The sequence below is a fragment of the Syngnathus leptorhynchus genome, chromosome 9 (assembly GCF_054491065.1).
Source record: "Syngnathus leptorhynchus isolate UIUO chromosome 9, UIUO_Slep, whole genome shotgun sequence".
Taxonomy (NCBI): domain Eukaryota; kingdom Metazoa; phylum Chordata; class Actinopteri; order Syngnathiformes; family Syngnathidae; genus Syngnathus; species Syngnathus leptorhynchus.
Genome location: NC_141203.1, coordinates 8,155,392 through 8,178,916, shown reverse-complemented (window position 1 = coordinate 8,178,916; position 23,525 = coordinate 8,155,392). Strand labels below are relative to the sequence as shown.

Below are 23,525 nucleotides of genomic sequence, written 5' to 3'. Positions count from 1 at the left end.
CTCCCCGGCGAAACTGCTAAACAACATAACACTGCCGTTTTGACAAGCAGAGATAAGTCAAAAAAAGGTAATCTTTGGCTGTTTGTCTGAAAATACGAAACAATCTCTTATTTTAATAATGACCAACAGATGTAGTGGTATGTCAAAAACCCAATGGTACAATTATGTACAATTCACAAGTATAAGGGCCTCTTATTATTTTCTGTGTCAGCCAAGTGATGGTTTCCATGGCTACCAGACCTTGATTTGAAGCTGCGTCTGCGGTGCGAACAGTACAATTGATTAGCAAACGTTTGTATGCAAATATACGTCTTGGAGGATGAGGTCTCATTTCATTTCCAATGTTGCCCCACCAAAAAAAAAGGGGAGAATTCAAGCATATTTTGTTAAATGGCCCCGAGCATGTTCCGCTTAAGTTGTTTGCTGACACACGCGGAATATCGAATTGGTGACGTCCCATCGTCCAAATCTTAGCGTTCCTTATGTAACACATCATTACAGCCCATTTACTTGATTGAAACCATGAAACCTGATTTGAAATTCTAAAGTGGCTATTTTAATTTTAGTAATGCCCTAAAAAACACCAATGGGGATTGGAGGCGACGTGCAGACATGCTGAAAGGAAGACAGAGGCAATTTGAAATGAACGCATATATTTTTATTCATCAACTAGCAACTAAAGCAGCAGCACATATACTGTAAAGAAACCTTCTTTGACAAATCTTACCAGCGCTTGCAATCATATTTCAGTCCTTGCAATTCCGCACGGATAAACCAAAGACAGATTTTCTTTTGTCAACTCAACAAAAACTAAATTAATAAGACACAGAGTGCATTTGTTTTATACCAGACGTTTGCATATTACTAAGGCGTAAGAGGGCCGCACCGGGAAAAAAAAAACATTCTGGAAGAGTTCGTACAAGTGAGTAAAGTTGTAAACTTAAATTATGGGGCAATTTTGACATCATTGAAATGACTTTATTCTCATAAGATTACAATTTTACCCTCCGTATCATAGACTAAATGTTGACATCCATTTTCACAATTCTCAGAAGAATACGAGATTTTTATCTTTATTCTTGTGACGGGATCACAAAAATAAACTGCACACAGTTTCCATATAATTTACAGAAAATAAGTTGTAACTTCACAAGAATGAACTCAATATTTTGTGGGAATTTTAGTATTGTTAAAATCGTGACTAGTATTTCTTCTTCTCATTATATTTGGACTTCTTAATGCAATATTCCAAAAGATTCCAAATTTCCAAAAGAGAGATGACGCCCTTGCCTAGACCAACAGTCCCAAATTACAAAATCAAATCTTCAGTCATTGCTTTACATACAAAAACATTGCAAAACATATACGGTATATATATTAATTATACACAGCAAATACCTTGTTTGCACAGAGACTTGCTTTTGACATCATCAACAGAAAGCACGTGAGATACCATTCATGTTGTGATTTATCCTCTTTTATCCTATTTGGTGCTTACACACTTCAAAAATACTTCGTCAGTTCGTGGTACGATTCACCGCATGACGACGAACACGTTGAGTCAAGACACCGATAACGCATACGACAACGTGACTAATATGCATAAATTCCAACCATGGGAGCTGAGTTAAGAAGACAGATTCGGTGCATGTTACTGCAAATGATGTGTGTATTAAAGTCTCATGGAAATCCAGGGACTTTTGTTAGTTGCACGGTATCGACCCAGACATTACATAGACTGCATAATTTGCTCTCATAGAACACTCTATGCATATTACATCAGACATGCCTCTATCCAGAAATTTCATTTGTGTTTTTTTGTGCTTTTTAATTCTTGAAAGCCATTGCCAAGTGTTGAAAAAAAAGTCATATGAATAAATTTGTAATATTGTGAGAATAAAATAAATTAAGGTTTTGAGAAGTAAATCATAATCATAATGTTCTGACCAAAGCATTGGAAATAAATGTACAGAAAAAAGTGAAATATAACAGAAAGTTTGGGGCTAACTCAAATTACATTAATAATGAGAATAAATTCCTCATTTTACTAGAGTGATAATATTTGAGGTGTTTTTTTTTTTAACCAGAATAGATTTGTAATATGACACAAATATAATAAGCGGAAGTACAAAATCTACACTATAACAGAATAATCATGCTTTTTGCTGAAAAACAACAAAACTTTACTGTCTTAAAATATCATATTTTTCCTAAAATCATAACCCATTTCTATTTTTTTCAATGACTATTCCAGTAGTGTTTCATTATAAGCATGGCCCGCATACTGTTTCTAAGCAGTTCATGGAACGCACGGCAGTCTGTACAGGATGTCCAAGGTTACTCTTCAGAGGGTCTGTATGGCTGTATTGTAGGAACACAAACAATACTGCACAATTCAGGGAGTGACATCATTGTTGACTCTTGCAAGTCCGTAGTGCATTTTCAAAAGAGGAACCAAAACATATCTGCTCATATCTACACTTCTTTCTTATAAAAATACATTTTTCGCACGGCTGAGGCCTCATATACTGTTTTTGACAAAAAATCTGACTTGTATTGCATCATTATGAAATCCACATATTATAACACTTTAACTCTATTTGCCCTTGTGACGTTTCTGCAAATTCATTCTGCAATCCAACATTGAGGCACACATGATGAATCATGTCTTGATAGCAAAAAAATTTCCAATCCTTTACAACATTTCACGATGGAGTTACATCATGAATCAATTCCAAACAAGTGCAGCAGTTGTCCGTAATCCCCTGCGGGAAGCTTTGAGGGAACACCACTGATTTGGAGAGATTATCCCATAAACAAGTGGTCGGCTCCTTTTAATTTTGGAATTCTCTCTTTGGTCTCAATCTGCAAACCAGAAAGCTCACGAGATGATTTTCGTAGCTCCTCCGCAACAATTGTATGTTCTTCACCTTGTCAAATTTGTCCAATTTCAGCTAAATGACTCACCTCACTTCACACCTACTCAGGTCAAAACGGATGGGCACTTGAACAAATTAATTTCAGCTTCGTAAGAAAGAGTTGGTGGTAAATATTCGTGGAAACAACCTGGTTTATTTATAGATAATCTTCACGGCTGATTAGCGCTAATGAAATGCAACCGATTTGAGAATAAAAAGCACACATTATTGCAAATGAAATAGCTCCGGGGCGTCTGTTATGAAAAGATGAGTCATTAGGGGCCTGGCTTTCTGCTTGATTGTTCATATTTACACATTTAATTTGAACTGTTAAGCATTTCGTACATACAGAAGCACTGGCGCTGACTCGAAGCGAGGCTCAGGCAGCATTAACATGCGTCTCGGGTCATCCTGTCAAAAGTGGATTCTTAGCATTTACCCCTCAAGTGATCCCGCTTTCCCGCTTGATATGCAAACGAGAAAGTTGTGTGCTAGCAAGGAAAAAAAAATGCATTGATTCGAGCAGGAGTCAACATGGAACAAAATGTAATGGAAATATGAAGAAACATACTTTTTGTAACATGCTGGTTTTCCACATCTTTTCTTTACACAAATGTTTTTTTGTCTAGATTGTATGTTAGATGATGAACATGAAGCACAGGTCATCAAATGGACAAAATCCAATCTTGTTCTTCTAGTTTGACTTCTAAGAAACTACCCAACCTGTTGTAAAATCATCAATCAGAGACAGAAGGCGTGATTGTCGATGTCGGTCATTTAACGTGTGCTTACGTGCACTGACCGGTTACTTTGGGCTTCAAGAGGTTTGCTGAAACTATGCGGACTATCCACCTCTGTTAAATACCAAAAACCCCGCTCTTTTACTTTTAATTGATTCGACATTTCCCTAATATATATTTTAAAACCGCTTGTGTTACAATGACACTTGTCCATGCATGCATCTTGTGTACGTTAGTGAAAAGTGTAGCTTTGGTCAGAGAGTGGAGGGGGAGGGACTCTTGAAATGAGGCTACATGAAAATCTTGCTCGCAGTGTTTAAGCTAACCTAAGCTAATAAGAAATTTAAATTCTCGCTCCAAAAATGTCATCTTATGTGTAAAATCTAACAAAAGTATCAAACTTAATTGTATGTTCAAATTTGGTCTTTCGTTTATTTTTTTATGTATTTACCTCCTCACTGAGATTCATATTTGAAACGTTCTAAAACCTTTTGAAGCACCCTGTTCATTCAGCACAACTTGACTTCACAAAATGAAATGGTAAAAGCAAAATACTCCACAAAACATGAACATGGTGCGCTGAATATTCAGCTCCACTTATTATTGTATTATTTTGCATTAGTTCTGGCTAGGTTTTCAAAATATGTTTCGTTTCCCTTCAATAATCAACAGTAGTGTACGTTGAGGTGTTAAGAGTTTGAGATTCACCTCATCTGATAAGAGCGACAGCCGCATCTGAGGAAAAAAAAATGTTGAAAACCGATTCATCAAAGTTTGGAATGTATAGAGTGATTTCATTGTTCCTAGCGAGCAGAAAACTCGCACATAACAAGCTCCTGAAGATCATTTTGTTAAGGAAAGCGTTATTAAAAGGCCTACCATCCCATTTTGCCACTGCAATAAAAAGAGCATTATGCACGGTGCACAGTCATGAATCATTTTGGTGTTAGATCCGCTGTGATAAACGCCGGGGCAGCCCCATCTATTTTTTTGTTCGCTGAGGGAGACTCTCTGTCTGACACTTTTAGGCTACAGTGTTAGAACATATAACTTGCAAAAACAGTTTCCCAAACAACAACCTGCCATCCCATACAACACAAAATTGTCTACCTAATTACTTTTTGTGTAAAATCTCGAGTTTGTGTAGTTATGTGGTTCTCCAGTGCAAAATACAGCTGAGTTTGGACATTTAATCAAATTTAGAAACAACAAAGTCACGTGTCACTCAAAGCCATATGGTCCGAATGCATTGTTCATATCTCAACGTGTTTTCAATTCAAGTAGATGTACTTGTGATTGAACCATCTGACATGTCGTACATGCCAGATAAGACCCAAAGTCATTACTCAATGACACAAAGCTCGAGCATTAAGCCAACGCATGCTGCATCTCGCGATCCTTCATACCAATGAAGATGCCGTCACGTTTTACCTTTTTCTGTTGAAGTATAAAGTCCAGATTCAATGTTTGTCATCCAAGTCACTTTAAAACTGTGTAAATGTTGTTCTTTTTTCAAGAACCTCAAGATAATCCGGATCAATGTGAAGCTTTGCCTTCAGTTCCCAATATTCGCTTCTGTTTGGCTCCACGTAAACAGTACTTGGCGTCGTGCAGTACAGTATTGTCTGTTGGACTCTGTCGGGATGCACGTACTGAGGCCTTCCGTCAAAGTCTGATGTGTGTTGACCGACCTGACGTGCTGCATGTCTGCAAGGTAGCGTATGGCTGTAATGGGGCTTCTGCTCCGGATTGAGGACTTCTCTGTAGCACGACGGATCATCTTGTTTCATGCCGAAAGGCTTATTGAGTGGCTCCGAAGCAGCGGTGCTGTATTCCGAGCCTATTACATTACTCGCCGCGTCTTCGTCCGAGTTCCCCAGAAAGGCGCCGCTGAGCTGGTCGAAGTCCGGAAATCCCTCGGCGGATTTGCTGTCGGCAGAAGCGTGACCTGGAGTTCTGTTTGTTTGCTCGGAGGGGGGTGGAATATATTCATACACGTGTCCGGCTGATGTTCTGACCTTTGGGACGGATCCCTTTTTGTACAGTCCATACTCCATGTTAAGCGAGCTAATACAAGCGTTCATGGAATTATTCTGCTCGTTTTGATTCTTAAGGTGTCTCTTTCTCACTGTTACAAACAGTCCCGCAGCCACGAACACGGACATAATGAACATGAGTAAGAGGGCAAGGATCATCACGGATAAAGGGATGGCACTGTACTGTGCGTCGGAGTCTAGTGACGTTTCTATTGTGATGGTGCTGCCAGGGAAGGATTCCTCCGAGGGTGGAATCATTGACGCCGGCACGACCGAGTTATTAGGGCAGAAATTAGCTGTCTTGATGTATCGCATGTCTTCCCCAGCGAGCCTCTTGGGTGAGCCACAGATGACATTGTTGACAACAGTGCCAGTGCTGAGCTGTTCCACCCACATCTTCAAGTCGAGAATGCTACACGAGCAATCCCAGGGGTTTTCGTACAAATCCACCTGCACCAGCGCCGTCAGCTGATCAAGCACACCGCTCACCGGTAGATATCGCAGGTGGTTGCTGCGAAGATTGAGGCGGGCCAACGTGAGGCCATGAAATGCTCCTACTGGAAGTGTTTTCAAGAGATTGTTGTTTAAAAACAGTAGCTGGAGTTTAGGGACGTGCTGGAACGTGTCCGCTGTGATTTCCTTAATGACGTTGTATTCTAAATATAGGAACTGCAGACTCTCTAGTCCATAGAAAACATCTGCGGTAAGGTGGTCTATCAAATTCCCGTTAAGGTAGAGTCGCCTGAGATGAGTCAAATCACCGAAAGCTCTGTCGTGGATTTGAGCTATCCGATTGTTGCCCAGATGAAGCAAATCTAATCCAGTTGCCTCAATGAAATCCGTTCTGCGAACCACGGGGATATAGTTCCCAGTGAGATACATCTTTTTGGGATTGTAAGGTTTGGGTTCTAAATCGGAAATGTGCTCGATCTTTCGCTCCTGACAGTTGACGTTGAGGCCGAGGTCTGAAATCTGAAGGTTGCAGGTGCAAGCTGACGGGCAGTCCAAAGGCACAGGAGATTTGGTTTGGTAGGAAATAATTTGGCCGTAGTTCTGAGGTTTGTTCGCCGCCAGTCGAGCAGTCGGTCTTGATTTCAATTTACCCGACTGCCGAGGTCCCTTGGTGGGCCTCGACGAGGATCTTGCGATGCCAGATGAAGTTAAGGAAGCCGTAGCGAGGGCCGGCGTGCTCCTGTAGTTGCCGTCCGTGCTCAAATGCGGCTGCGGCGGCATCTCGTATTCGGCGATTGCTCTCCTGGGACACAACTCTTGCTTGGAGACCTCATCCAAATCCCTCCCGTGGAGGCGGAAAGGGAACTCGCAAACGACGTCGCCAACCAACGCCGTGTAGGAAATGCTCTCCAGCCATGTTTTGAGGGCAATCAGGTCACAAGAGCAGTTCCACGGGTTTTCCTCCAGCTGCAGCTCCACCACGCTGTTCATGTGCTCCAGCAGACCTAAGTAGGGAAGGACTTTGAGCTGATTTCCCCTCAAGTCAAGATGAGTCAATGGAACATGCTGGAAGATGTTCACAGGCAGAGTCGATATCAAGTTGTCATTCAGAATCAACACTTCCAGGTGTCGAAGTCTGCCGAGAGCGTTGGGGGCCACTTGAGTGATGTAATTATAATCTAGCTGCAGATACTCCAGACTTTCCAGGCCCCAGAAAAGCTCCTCCTTCAAGGCATCAATTTTGTTATTGTTAAGATGTAATCGTTTTAATCCTTGAAGTCCATTAAAGGCTCCAGCTTCCACCTCGGATATCTCATTATTTCCCAAGTGTAATATGGTGAGTCCTCGATAGTCGACAAAGTTGTTGGCGTTGAGCTTTCTTAAAAAATTACCGGTGAGCAGGAGATGATACTGGGGGAAGTTTAGCGGCTTTATTTCAGAAACGCTTCCAATGCCCCTGTTTTCGCAGCTCACCGTGAGTGTCCCCTCTCTCTCCTCGCACGCGCACACTCGCTCGCATGTGCCTTCAACAGACATCCCGGCTGTACATACAGAGGTGGCGCTCAGCAAAACACAAGCGATCCAAAGATACATTTTCCTGCGCCTGACGTCCGAGCTCAGAGTCCCACTAAAGTGTCCTCAATGTCATCTGGAGGGAAAAAAGAAAGACAAACCATAATGGAGCATGATGATGATGCCAGGCAAGCGGGCAACTTCCACACAACCAGCTGTAGCCGGCACGAGTCAAAGCCTCATTTGTCGCTACCCAGAGGTAACTTCTGGCCGTGTGACTGCTGATGTAAAATGGCTCAAACGCAGCAGGGAGCGAGAGAGAAAGCGTGAGAGCAAGAGAAAAGAGAGCGGGAGGACTCCCTCGAGCAATGTAAATAACACACACACAAAAAAAAAAATCAAGGTCAAAGGCAGACTTGAGTCCAAAACAACACAATCACATCTTCATTATATTTGAAGGACAATTCCAGCCGAGAGTTGTACACGTGGTTGACTTAAAGCCCGATTTAGTGCATCTTCTACTTGGAGAGAGAAATAACCTACCTCACACCCATGGGTTGAAATGCAGGCTCACCGGGTAATGACAGAGCGCCTTTTATTTTTCATCCATCAGGAGAACCTGGTTCTATTTGGCACACTCCTCCAATGCCCCGAAGAGGATGGAAGAAAGGCAAAAGCACTGATCGACCATAAATGCTTCTCCTCTGCCTCGCTGTGCAGGCGGAGATGCTGCTGCGCCTGATAACAAAGTTCCTTATTCTCTCTGCATCTCTCTCTCACTCTCTCTCTCCCCCCACCCTCTCTCGCCCTCTCTTCCTTACCCGGTGGTCGGGAAGATGTCAAGTCATTTCATTTCACGCAGAAAGAATCAGCTCACTTGAGCATCGTGCCGAGATGTGGGAGAAAAAAAAAAAAGATTCATGCTGACCTACCTTCTGAAAGATCCCTCAAAATATCAATAATTCAGCCAAGCGGAGCGCTTGAGACGCGCTCAAACGGTTTGTTTTAAACCCGCTTATGGCGTTATTCATCCTGAAAGCAAAACCTCCGCCAGGATGTCACGTTACATCATTGTTGCGCTTAATCTGTCAATGCTTTTTTTTTTTTTTTTTTTTTATAGCCCAGGTTGAAAACATTCACGGCAGCTCAACCTGACGAAAGCGGCTGATATTATTGGACTGCTAAGCCTCTGTGGGAGTGCAAAGGGGCAGAGAGTTAAAAAAAAAAAAAAAAAAAAAAAAAAAAGATAACCTGACACCTTTTTGTGACTTGTGCCAATCCTGGTTTGGAGTTCAGTGAGTTTTCACACTGCATCTCCATCACTTTCTAGGAGAAAAACTGTCACTGCCATCTAAAAACAGCACTTAAGTGGTTAGGGAGTCTACAGAAGAGCCTTAATAATCACGTCACTTCCCGCGTAATGCATTAGCACACTGGGACTCACCAGTGGGTCTATTGATCAGTTCTCCGAGCATCAATCTCGGAAATTAGAACTAATGGCTCACAGTGGCACAGTGTTTTATTTCTTTTTTTTTATGTGTTGCTTTAAACTGTAGTAAATGAGCCACACAGAGAATGACTCATTGCCCTCATTTGAATGTTTCACCTAGTCCTACAGTTCTGGCATGAGAGGTGTAATTGATGTGAATTATTCATTTGTCCCATATTTTGTTTGTCAAATGTAGCAAATGAATTCAAATGCTGTTTAGTAGGGTGCTTTGTAAATCTACTGCTGAAAATGCTAAAATGCCCAACTCGCTAATTCCTACCATCATGAGCAATATCAAATTACAGTGGCAAGTCGGCCTAAGTGTTCATAAAATAAAAAAAAATATGCAGACTTCATTTTAAAAAAGTATATTGAATTTTATTAGCTATTTCATCTTTTTGCATTGACTATTATAATGAAATATGATTCAATGAAAATATTTTTTCACTTAAAAGTAACATCAAGATTGGATTTAGAAAAATGTTTAAAAGCAAACAAACAATTCCAAAAGATTAGATGCAATTGTTTTACCCTTAAAAGTCAAATATAAGTGAACTATAACCCGGCAGTGATTTTTTTTCCCTCTCTTTTTTCCCTGCTCAACACTATGCTGTTGTTAAATGCACTGCCATGTTTTTGCCATTTCTTGTGTTTTAGAAGTTCCGTTTCCTACGTCGGCGACGTACCCAGAATTTGTATGCGAGCGGCAACGCGCCGCACTCTATCACTAACACAGTAGTTAAGTCATCCATGCATCCGTGTCCTTGTCGCACACGTCGCAATTGAGCTGGAGCTCGTCTTAGCTGGACTAGGCAGAGGCGGTGTGGGCTTAGCAAATGTTCATATTCAACCATTCAGTTTCTATTTATACATTTGAGGGGGTGGTTGTGTCAATTTATTATAGATTTGACACTTGAATTCCGGCGCACCCAGATGGGCAGTCTCTAGGTTACGCCACTGCCTTTTTTTTGGCAGCCTACAAAATGTGTTTCGACGCGGACAGAGATGTCATCGTCTTTAAACGTCATTACGATAAACAAAGTAAAACCTGTGTTTAAAAATACCTGCGTACACGTAGAGGAGTCATGGGTGCCGAGTTGCTTTAGCCGCGGCAAGTAAAAGAGAGACACCTGTCATGCCCTTGTCAAGCTGAGGCTGTGCCGCTCTCGTGAAAGCCTGTCAAGTGTTATACATCACTGCAAAGCATCATCCTCTGCATCCCTCCATCCTCTCCATGGGGAGGATGGAGGGATGCGGCCCCAAGACAACATTCAGCATGCATGCCATTCGTCTGTTTACTCCGCCTCCAGCACATCATCCGGCCTAACGGGCCGGACCCAAACTCCATCATTCCGCTGGCATGTGAAAAAAAAAGAATGAATCTTGGGCTACATTTACATTTTATGTTGATGTGTTGTTGGCTTGCCCTCTGTGGCACTGTTATATGAAGAAGTAGGTTAAAGGGAAATTATATTTTTTGATGGCTTGTAGTATATAAATATTTTGATCTCTTGAGTGCGTGTATAGATTAACAGCAAGGCGCTGATTTCATCAAAACAAGTCATAAGAGGAATGAAGTTTAATGTCATTTTTAATTTGTGACTAGAATGTACACAGCTAAGTCAGCATCTTTGTTATTGTCATCAAAGTCAAGGGAGAGATCAATTATTATTCCATCTTTACATTATGGTGCTGAACTTCTTTTTCTTTACGCTTGTATGCTAATTAAAGGGCCAGATTTATTCATAATCACTTTTTTTTTGTCGTGTGTGCATGACGAATGATTGACACTTTGTCTGGCAAGCCTTCTGTCTGATGGGTTCTTTTTCTTCAGGCGCGGTGGTTTCTTGCAAAACAAATTAAAACCACAGCATGAGCCCACAGAGGGCAGATTTCATTATAATCCTTTACTACTCAGTGAGTCTATATTGACATTTCCAACATTTTTTAATTGCAAACCACTGCTTTAATAACATGTAAATCATTAAAACAGTGTGTAAAGACTTCCTTTGTTTCCCCATATGAGAAGCTGATTTTCAATCCAGCCTCCCAGAACAGACTGTTTGACCTCGATTTAACTACAAAAGCGGCACTACTCAGATACACACACAATATCATTGCCAAAAGGAGCTCTTGCTCTGTATTAACACTTTAAAATAAAATACCAAAAACAGTGCCATCGGGTTGGGTACAACGCCCCCTTCCGCCCTTGGCCTTTAAGCCATATTTCCTGTTCGCTCACTAGACGGACAGGAAATACGTGTTTACGTCTTTGTTTAGTGTCTCTCAGAGGGTTCGCTGCCACTTAATATAATCTTCAGCAATTTGGTGTGCATCATCTCCATGCACACACACATTCAACATATGTAAAGAAAAGGCATACATGCGTGGAAGACAATATGGTGACTAACTGTTACGCCTGGAGGTCAGAAATAACGTACGCCGAGCTGGAATCCCGCCGCCGCCTATCATGGCGCTCTACTTCTGATAGACGCTCCTTACAGATGGCGCGCGGAGCGCTTTGTCATTTGCACCCAGCTGGAACAAATAAGAGCGTTTGGCATGATAAATCTGCTCTGCTGCTGTCTGGCAACATCTTTAGTGGCCTGCTCTAACAAGCCGTCCTCATGTCCCACAATATGTGCACGACCTGGGCTTCGACTCCAGCATTATCCCAACAAAAAAAAAAATGCTGATGTTGCGCTTTTTTTTTTTTTTGTTACCTTTTTTTTTTATATTGGATTCAGTGTACTTTGTGTGCAAAGGTTTCTTCACGGGTGTGGTTTAAAGGAAGAACACGATTGATTTCCGATTGTATTTAACTTTGACTTGACAGCCCGCGCGCGGCCCGGGGTTTTGTGCTGGTTTGACCGCTGTGGAGCGCCAAGTTGCATGCTCTGTGTCCAACTAAACAATTTATGTGTTCTTCAAATATTTTGAACAGTGGCAGTGAAAAAAAAAATTCGGAGGCCTTGTCACGGCAAGATTTGTGACGAATCTAGTCTGAGCTGTCACCGTAGATGAGGTCAAATTTTAATGGTCCTTGTCGTTGCTCAGCCAGGAACCAATTTCTCACCATCAAGGATTTGCTACTCAGGTCAAATGACAGTAAAAAAAAAAAAAGGCTTTCTTTGTCGAGCTAAAAAATATATCAATGACTTTATTGATTAATCTCCTTACATCACTTTTATAGTCCATTTCAAAAATGTCATACGATTTTGAAGGCCATTGCTACTATCTGACGTTGATGATACGGTAGATAAGCGTAACACTTCACCATCAATCGTTCAGGGGATGATTCCTCGCCTAAGAAGAACCATATTGATTTGAAAGCAGCCAGCAAATGACGGCCTTCGCTTGTTGAGGTCAAAGCGAGAAGTACACCACGTTCCTTGTTCTGTCCCCAATCAGAAGGAGCTGCTCAAGTTAAAGGCTCTCATTAAAAAAAAGTAGTTTAAAGATAGACTTTGCGAAGATAGCAGCGGGGAGGAGGTAGAAGGAGGATAAAGTTTCTCCAAGCATGAAAAGCATCTTCCTGTACAAGTAAATGAACAGCAGGCAGCCCTCCTAGAACATGCCTACTGAATTATTACTCATTTCCATTCGGAAAGGATGAAGATTGCATTACTTGGCCATCACTGACATCATCTTTGACCCTCTCCATATGGATCCATATGCTCCTGACTTGTTCACCTGCGTAATAAGCAGATGCTGGAAGAGACATCGTTGCAGTGCCCTTTTATGCCTTGGCCATTCACTGCAGACCAAACCCAAACGCTTAACCTCTCAACCCTTTTTATTCCTGCAATCAAAACCTGATGCAGAAAGCACCTCACTGAGTTTTTTTTTTTTTTTTAATTTATCATCTTTCTGTTGCTCTTTTGCACGGAATGTTTGTGACACAGTTGAAGTACGACTTTTTCTGGCGAGCTGAGCAGAAACTTAGTAGAAATAGTCAAACATAGCATCGCTACATTTATAGTTTTGCTGTTGTGTATTGAAATCTGACTTACTTATAAATATAACTTATTTTGCCAAATATAATTTATAGATTATTGCTGCTGTTCACTTCTGTTTATTCAGAATTGGTTTGTTGACGTATGGTTTTCACATACACTAAAATTGAGAGACAACACTGAAGTACATCATGAGGCATCTCAGTTGGCGTAATAAACGAGTGAAGCATTTTCTGTTCATAATGTGCAGCTTGCCATTCATATATACTTACTGCATAATATTCATATACACCTGCCAGAAGCATTTTTGCTATCATTCTGCGCCATCTTATTGCCTGGTATGTATATCAATATAAGAGAATTTCGATTGACAGCCATTTGGACACATTTGTGGGGGACTGCTAAAATATGCTGTGATGAAGCTGACAGTGTTGTTTTCTTTTTTCTTTTTTTCTTTCAGTTCAAGCTCGACAACAGCTTCTATTTGCATGAACCTTAATGGACACTGCATTTTATCTTATAAATGTAAGTAACATATCATATATTATTATATTTTATCTTATAAATGTAAATAACATATTTTGCTGGTCCTCTAAATTGGACAAGCGCAATCGAAAAATGATGGTTGGATTAGTGATCTATATTGTAAGTATAGGCAGTCAAGCTGCTCATAGGAAGAAAAGACAATTACTTCGTGCTGTTATGACGCCATCTGCTGCCCAAGTCTTTTTCTTAATCTAATTCAAATAGTTTGTGCAAATAAAAAATACAGGCAGAAAATACTCACAGTCAATCAGCACGTCCATAAATAGGGAACATATTGCTTCTCCAGGTTTGTTCTCCCTCATTGCTGTTAGATATAGTTCAAATATAGGGAGTGAAAGTAAAAATTGTTAGAAAAAAAAAACAATACTTGAATACAGATACCTGTAAAATCTACTGAACCACAAAATAACAAAATACAATTACTCGTTACAGGTGTATTCTTGCCACCACTGAGTACATGTTATTTAACCCATTTGTACCAATACATAAATAAGTTAGTAAGTGTATAAATAAAAAATAGGTCATTTATTCTGCAAATGAACAAGAAAGCTTTTTCATAACCATAATATGTCTCAAGTCATAAAAGGCCCTGAGAAGTGAAAACAATCATCTAATGTGGTGTACGAGCCAGAAGGAAATCATGGAGAAATTGCACTGAAATCTGAACCATAACTAACACGAGAAGACCCACAATAACCCATGTTAAATTTTAAATGTACTCTAGTTATTGCCAATGGCTCTCATTTCTCCTTGCACGTGACTCGTGATTTAAAACCATGAATCACTCAAGGCAAGCAGTTGCATATCCAACCTAAAGATGTCACTGTTGACCTATAAAAGAGATGTAAAACCTTTTTTATTTTTTTTATTTTTTTATTTTTTTTATAACTGCAGCATTCTCCTCCTGTCGCCATTCAACGGGCACACATAAACAAAGATGCACAGCCAAATTGGATGCAAATCTAATTTTGACAATTGCCGGATGGATGGCACAGATTTAGTGCCTCAATCTGATCAACATAATTTAATTTGAATGTTAATTCAAGTTGCAAAATAGCCCGATACTTTTTTATTTGTATTTTTTTTACAAGTAGTAAACATAGCCTTTAGTTGTTTCACAACAACTTTGGCAAGCTTGTCACAGCAGCTTGCTGAGAAGCAATTTGCCAGTGCCAAAGTGGGTCCTGATGTGCATTTATTATTCATGTGTTTTAGGAGCATGATTACACATAGCAAGAGGCAAACGATGTCATCGCACTTGCCTGACTGAAAAGAAAAATAATAACCGATGCAATTTTAAAAAAAATAAATAACATGTCTGCTGTTAAATAGTCAAGATTGAGGCAGATCAAATGTCTGAGAGCTGTTGACTGTCTCACAGCCAGGTGATGGGAGCAAGATAACAAGCAGACATGTTCACTAAGGTCAATTGCTGTGTGCTATCTGTCTATGTTTGTGTGAAGCCAGATCCTGCACTCTTAATTAAACACCACATTGGGCTTATCTGCCCTTCTCATGCTGACAAGCAAACTAAAGACACATTTTCTTTGGGGCTGCTCTTGAATAAACAAAGCCAACCAACGCCCGGATACCGAACGAACGCCAAAGCGCCGGAGACGACTGCGAAAAAAACGCAGTGTGCTAATCTGATGCTGGGTGATCTCTGTGGGTTTTATCTTTTGACTTGGGTGACTCAGGAGCTCAGGTAATTACCATGGTCAGAGAGGTCGTGATGAGTAAGTGTGTTGGGAGTTGAAGTTGGTCGCGTTTAATCAAAGTAGCGGTCACATGCAGTGCTGTCTTTCTATGGGAAAGCGTGGCGGGGTGCCAATTACTTAGTAGACTCCATATCAGGATAACCACAGCAGTTCTCCTTTTTGAAAAAATACCAATTCCAGTCATGTTTGGCACAAATAATTGTGGCGACATATTAGCAAAAGTTAACTTTTTAATTGCTTGTGTACAACTTGTTGGATCTCCAGTGCCTACCCAGCCATCAAGTGTGAAATTAAACAGCCAAGTAAATATTTTATCTGCCTAATTCTGAAAATGTGTCAGTCACTGAGCTGCTATGCTCCCCCCACGAGAGTGGGGCTAATTTACATAATACCCGCCCCCATGCCGAGTTTCTCCGCCTTTGACTTGATAGCTCGGCTGGGTGAAGATCCAAAGACATTTCATTGTGAAAGAAAATATTTGCAAGTTTGCCTGGCCACTTATTGATAGACAATTGGCTCAGTCATTCCGTCCATGGCTACGACCTTCCAAAATGACTACGTTTGTCTAAATGGACTTTTGGACAGGAGGCAAACACTGAATATAGTCTAAACAGCCCTATTCAAATATCAGGTTGAAATTACATTAAAAAATAAGATAAATAATTCCAAATCGTTTTTCACTACTTATGTGACCTCGAAACCTGTACAAATAACTGAAAAAACATGTTTTTGAGAGATCAAGTAAAATTAAACAACTATGAGAATGAATTTGCACAAGTGTGCACACCCTTTTGTAACGTGATTGGAATTCCTTATCTTCTAACTGAAGGGATGTGGCTGTGTTCAGAATTACCCAATCACATTCAAGCTCATCTGAAATCCACCACCATTTAAAGTACCTCCGATTAACCCCAAATGAAGTTCAGCTCCTCTAATGTGCTTTTCCAGATATTTTCACAGTCACGTCTTACAGCACAAGGCGTGGTCTGCAGGGAATTTCTACAGCATCAGAGGGATCTCATTGTTCAAAAATATCAGTCAGGAGAAGGGCACAAAGGAATTTCCAAGGCATTAAATATATCGTGGAACACAGTCAAGACAGTCATTGTCAAGTGGAGAAAATATGGCACAATAGTGACACTACCAAGAACGTCTTGTCCCTCTAAAGCTGATGAAAAGAAAAAAAAAAACGAGCCAGGGAGGCTGCTAAGAGCCCGACAGTGACCTCAAGGCAGTCATTTTGAGCATCATCCAATCTCAGCTATATATCTCCGCCCTAAATTCCAATTGCATGTGTGGAAAATATGTTTTGGCACGATGAAACCAAGGTTGAATTTTTGGGCCATAATTCTATTTGGTGCAAACAAAACACAGCTCATCAGTAAAAGAACTCCATGGCGACAGTGAGGCATGATGGTGGCAGTATTGTGCCTTTGGGGCCTGTTTTTCCCTCCCTTGGACCTGAAACCTCATTCAAGGCGAAGGAAATTATGAAGAGTTCCAAATACCAAAGAAGGCAAGTTCATTTGTTAGAGCGCAATTCATACACTCTAATTTTGCTTTGGCCCACTGCTCTGTATTTGATTAAAAAAAAAAAAAAAAAGGAAAAAAGAAATTGCCTTTCCCCTGCTTATGATGCAGCGTCACTACAGCAGAACAATGAGAACAATGTGATGTCACAAGATAGCTCCAGGCTGCGGCTCTGTGTCGCCCAATTACGGTGACCTGTCAAAACGTGACACCGATGTCGTTACGTGTCGTCGTAATTGTTCTGCAATTAAGCTTCACATTGCCGCTTTGATTGTGGAGGGTTGCGGCAGAAAAGGGCTGTTCCAAGCTATTCCCCGCTGAGAAGAGACAAACATGAACTGTCAAAGTGTGTCAGCAGGATACTTGAGCTTTATTTAGCAACGTGACTTTAATCCACCGGGGGGGATCGGGAGCAACTTTTTGATTGTTCGCAAGCATTTAGAAAAAAAAAAAAAGATAGGAAAAAAAAAAAAAAACCTCTCTGATGTTGCCACGGTAACACACGAGGCTTTAATGACAACCTGTGTTCGGGGTGATCATTTGCAGCTCTCCTCTGCATCTCAGATGGCTTTACACCTTTGCACCATCAGGCATTCATTTGCATGTCAAACTCATTTGTCTTAGGCGTGATAATTAACTTGTGCTCTGATGTATGACAGCTTGCATGTATCAACAAAACACTCGTATGTTCTCGTTCCATACCAGTAGTGATCCTTTACCTTGCCCCCTCCCCGCCATTTCCAACTGGACTTAAATAAACACACTTATTTTTTTTCGTGTTTATCAGACCTTCCACCAGGCAGGCACTTATTGGGATGCCTTCATTTTCCAGCTCCATCTTGTTGCACAGCCCGAGGCAGACTATATTGGCCAGTAGCTTGGCAAGTAGTGCTCGGGTAATAGGTGTACATCGTCAACATATTAATGTCTCCACTCAATTAAGGTTGAAGGTACATGTTGGCCAAATATCATCAGGCTAACAGCTCAGACTTCTTCCAGGGACACCTAATCAATATTTCATCTCGATATGCACAAGGAAGAAAAACATATGCTGTTTTATATGTTGTTATAATAACTTTGTTGGAATTTGGAATGTGCATTTTACAGACGATAATTTTTTTCATGTGGGACAATGTGTGGATGTTGTTAACTCCTCTTTCCGTGCCTGTATTGTTAAACTAAATCATTGGGCTCAGACGAGTCGTGCCATAACTCGGATGTCAAATTGCTCAAATTCCCATATGAGGTTGCTCCTCTTTGGACGGAAAACAAGCTGACACTGAATCGACAGCGCATCTGCTGATAGGAGCCCAGTCGCTTCCAGACGCTTTTAATCACCCAATCAATTGCACACAATCAACGGAATTGTTAATGACCAATTCATTAACTGATCAATTACAATGTCATCACTGTTTAGAATACAGCGAAACCTTCAAAGAGCAACCAAATTCGTTGTCGCAATCTCGAAATAATAGTTGCCTATAGTAAATTACTACATCGGTAATTAAATGTGCTTGTGAATATTCTCATCGGTTCAGGTCGTTTCACTCTTAAGGCATTGAATCGATCGCAAAAAAAAAATGTTTCGCCTCTCATCCTAGATAGAACAGCTCCAGGCTGATGGGAGTTGCAGAAATCCAATTATTTATCCTCAAAGTTAGAGGCAGGCATTAGGGGAAAGCCAATCACCGTTGCTTGGGCGGAGTCGAGTTAAGATTCAATTGTTTTCACTTTTAAAAGCTGGAATAGGCCCCAGCTTGCATTTTCCACATCACAATGAGAAACTTCTCTTGTCATAATAGTTTCATGTTCATTAAATAACGACAAGTTATGGATACTCATCCGCTCATTCATTGTTTACTTTTCAGCTTGCAAACGAAAATCAAGCAGAAAAAGGTCAACTCTGATTGGCTGCGTTTCCTGTTGCGTAATCACGATTCATTTAAAAAAAAAAAAAAAAAAAAAACCCCACACTTGATGAAATACACAAAGCCCGAGCTTCGAGCCGGCTCTCACTTACTGACATGACATGACTTTCCATATGTGACATAATCAACCTTTATAGAAAAATATATTTCATAACTACAGTAATACATTTTATATGCACTTCTTTTGGAACTCATACTTTTGAGTCTGTAGTGCAAATGAATAAATGATTAGGTTATTTCCACATTTTACAAGTACACATGCAAATGGGTGGGGATCTGCATCCAGCTTCAAGTCTCCCCACAGAGACAAATTTTCATTTGAACACATTATCGCCCCCATTAAATCTTGGGGAAATTGGTTAGCGAGGCGCCGACTTTATTTACGGTTACCTCGGGGCGTCTTGGAGCTTGTGCGGTCTCTTAAAATCTGCAACAAAAAAAAGTTCACAGTGAGCGACATTAGAGTTATACATGCTTTGCTTTGACTTTTCAGATAATCTTTGGACCTTTTTTAATTCATCTTGCTTGGTGAAAATGCACATACTCGATTTTAGCCCCCGGATATGAGACGTAGTTGTTCTTGTTGATGCATAAAACAAAGTTATTTGAGGTTATTTTTGCAGTGGAGAAGCTTAAAGGCTTACTCTATCCACATGCTCTGAAATTGTTCGGGCAGTAAAGACTTGGAAGAATGATGGACTCGTGACCATCTGATGGAAAGAAAAAAATAGACTGATGTGGACTGACTGATAGAAGGAGAAAGACAGCAATGATTGTTCATAACAATAAATAACACACTCTCAAATCTGCCATTGCTATTATCAACCTTGATATTGCAGACTTGTATTTTACACTTCGGTCCGGTTGTAAATCATTTTTTTTTTCCTCTCGCTCTCGCTCTCTCTTTTCCCATCCTTTCTCAACAGCTGTTGCAAGCAGGGCTGATAACAGCACGCCCACGCTGATTAAATTGCAATCGATTGCTGCAAAATGTCAGGAAATGCAAGGATCTGCTGCCATTCGATGTGCATCGGCGGAAAGTTGAAGGTGAGGTTGTGTATGTGTGTGTACGTGTATTTGTGTGCTGTGTCACGCAGTGTGAAGAATGACAGAAGGCTTCTGGCTGTTTAATTGGTGTTAACACTTGTGGCGCACAGTTTGCAAGCGTCTCCTCGGCCGTGACCAGTCAATGAGAGTCAAGAGGGTTGAAGGCCTTCATAGGGTACAGAACTAACTGGTTTTGGTAACGAAAGGCATATTTGACACGGAACTACATGCTTTCTTTCGGACGACTGCACGAAAGGTGATACAGCAAAACCTCCAAAGGTGAATTATTGATCTCAAAATCTGTCATGTGAAAAGAAGGAACTTTTTTTTTCTAAATTCACCATTATAAGTGAATTAAAATACAGTAAAACGGCTAACATTTTAGTTTTAGAAGAGTTGAGGTGGTGAGTATGGGCACTTTTTGAAATGTGACATAGTCCTTCCGTTTGTGTTTTTTCTTTTTTGATTTTTGGGTTCGCTCTCTTGGACACAAGTTGAACCAACTGAGCCTTTTCATTTATGGCACCCGGTGCACCTGTGCTCCCAAAAAAAGTGTTTTGCAGGGTGAAGAATGATTTCTCTCACGTTGCCATAGGGGTGACAAATATTAATTGTTGTTTAAAAGCACACAGTTCACTTCAAAGAATTGAGGCGATTTATAAATGGATCTCTATTATTAGAATAAGTAGTTGTATAGTGTGCAGTAAGTGCCTTAATGATTTGCTTGTTAAAATACACAATTGTCTTTATTAATTGTGTTGCTCATATTTTACTGCCAGACCTTTTCCCATGTCTCAATAATTTATATTTACTGTTATCCCGCATTCACCATCTCTTATTAAATAATGATGCGCTTATTAAAATTGTATAGTGAAAGGCATGCTTTGAACTTGCCAAATAGTGATCCCGCCCTAATTGTTAAAAACTGCAGCCATTTCTATCCGTTTTATTGTAATTCACCGATTTCACGTGTGATTATTTTTCATCTTATTTCAGGTGTTAATAATTGTTCACATTTATGGGCCTGTGAAATCAGTTCAGCGTGATCATTTTTTATCTGGTCAAGATGTTAAATATGTGAAGGATGTGCATGTGTTATGTTTTTTTTTGTTTTTTTGGTAGAAAATATCAGCTCCAGTCTATATTTTTGAGTGCATTTGTTATTATGGTCGCTCAGATGACTTTGAACGAGAGTCAGGGTTCAGGAACATAGACAAACAAGCATTCACACGTACATTCACGCCTTTGGATGATTTAAAGTCGTCAGTGACTCTAGCATTCATGCATGCTTTTGGAGTTTGAGCGACAGCCGCGGTACGCAGCGAAAATCCATCCGAGCGTGGGGAGAATTATATCAAAATCCACACAGGATGGCGGAGCACAGTCCAACCCCCAAAACTTCTGAATAGGAGGGAGATATGCTAACCGCTCATGCAGTGTCTGTCGTAGATAACAGATGGGACGTTTGTAAAACTCTGAAAGGTCTCATATTGAAAATTAATTAAAAGAATAAAATAAAAGTCTGACATAATCATGAATAAAGTGATAACACAAAGCTACTGATATGAACTTTTATATACAGCAGACTTTACTGAAAACCTGGCAACAGCCTTGAGATGGATTTGAATAGAAACACCAGACAATAAGTAAACTGACACACCAGATGGTGTTTTCTTAGTTGGATATAAAAAGAGTTGATTTTTACTAATCCACTCGGGAAAGCGTTACTAAATTCCTTTGAGAACAAGTCAGCGAGCTTGGGGGTTTACCCGAATAAATGCAATGGTTTACTGGTAAAAACCTGACTAATAACGCAACGCCTCAGTGCGATCAATAGCCCCACGAAGCGCCTTTTCTTCTGGATGCGTCGTGGATATAACTCGATAAATACAATCATGCAAAATACCCTCACTGGATCTATTCGTTTATATAACGCTTAGACTCGCTGTGTTTCGTAAATGAGCAAACAGGGAGCCCAAATTGAAATAGTTCTCGCTGCTGACACTTAGTCATGGTCAACCTGCTCACTTTCAAAGACAAGAGAAGACTTTCTCTCGGGGATTTTCTGGAAGGCGACACACGGGGGAGAAAGCCATTAATCAAAGGCACCCTCCGGTCACAAAAGAGCCTCATGGAAAATATCTACAACCTTCTCATTTCGGCTGCTAGATTTCTTGGCAAAGCCTTAAAGTGCAATGTCATGAATGACTGGCCTCCCTCCAAAGCCATTAATGATGCCGTGATTGAACCCCTCGTTTGCGCAATCAACCCCGCCACGTTCAAAATGTCATATCACGTTTGTCAGGAATGATTATTCTGAAGGTCACATTGTGATCGTGATTCTTCGGGACTGCTGCTTGCTTGTACAACGAAAAAATGTGCGGTGACGGACAGCGGCTGCGCTCTCAAGTGGACCCCTGAATCGTTTTTTATTTTTTTATTTAGGGGGCTGTCGTGAACATAATCATTTCCCCGAGCGCATGAAATCGTCCAGAAAACAATAGCTGATGGATACGTTATGTTACAGGCGTTCATTAGTCATTGTCAAAGCAAATATATAAAACACTCAATTCAAGCATGATAAAGCTTGGCCGGCGTCGTTCGAGCTACAAACAATATATTTTCGTGAAGAATTTGATGTCATCATTTTCACGGCCACGTGCATCTCCTGATAACTCCCACCGCCCCTTCCTGCCGCCATTGAAGCCATGTGGATCCCGTTGACTCTGACAAGGGGGTGGAATCGTCAAAATCTTTTTATAGATAAAAACGGGACACAGGACTGCTGCTTGCTGTCTTTTTTTTCCTTTTTTTTTAGTTGGAATTCCTCTTCTGACAGCGGCATAATGAATCATACAGACAACACAAATAATTTGTGATTCACTATAAAACTTAACAACTGCAATAACAATTTAACTGTCTTGCAAATGCATGCAATGTCCATCAACCGAATTGCTCATTCTTAAAAAAAAATTCCCAGGTACGTTGCCGTGGCCAATTGTTGCTCAACAAATCACAGAGGTCAAACACAAGTCAAGTGCAGGTAAATTATGGGTACGCCATGCTCACTTCCAGTCAGGCAGAAACTAAAGAAACTTTAAGGGATGCGTTGGTTTGCGATATTCCCGATACACGATTGGTTCGAAGTGTGCATCAATATTTAGTCACATGATACACGATCTGCTGAATAACCGCTTTACTTACCGGTTTTCATTTAATCGTTTTGCAGTGTATTAAATCGAGGAACTGGGCAAAAACCCGGCCGAGTGACCGCTTCTTTCTCGAATAACCCTCACGTTCGCTCGTGAGTCAAGGCGCCACTCTTCTGTATTACATGAGCATAATGCACTTATCTTCAACAAGCATCTAAAATTAACCTTGGGCTAATGTGTCATCAAATTGAAAGACATTACTTGATTAATGTAGCAGCCATTTCCATTATACTACATTTATAAACCAATTAAAACAATCAAGCTATACAATGGCCATGACTGCTAAACACGCATCAAGGATTTTTTCAAATTTTTACTAATACACATTCATTTTGCATTTCAAGCCATACTCTGTATTAAATATATAATGTGATAAGAAAAACTCCTTTTGATTTCCCCATGCAGTGTGTAGTCACTGGCCGATGAATACAATTGAGTGC

At 40.5% G+C, this 23,525-nt stretch overlaps 1 protein-coding gene across 1 annotated transcript; it reads right to left on the bottom strand.

Moving 5' to 3' along the window:
- Window positions 1–654: 654 nt before the first annotated feature.
- slitrk5b (SLIT and NTRK-like family, member 5b) lies at window positions 655–7,740 on the bottom strand. Its single transcript, XM_085921086.1, has one exon. It carries the CDS (start codon window positions 7,738–7,740, stop codon window positions 5,143–5,145), a length of 2,598 nt encoding a protein of 865 aa, XP_085777212.1. The 3' UTR covers window positions 655–5,142.
- Between the last annotated feature and the right edge of the window lie 15,785 nt (window positions 7,741–23,525).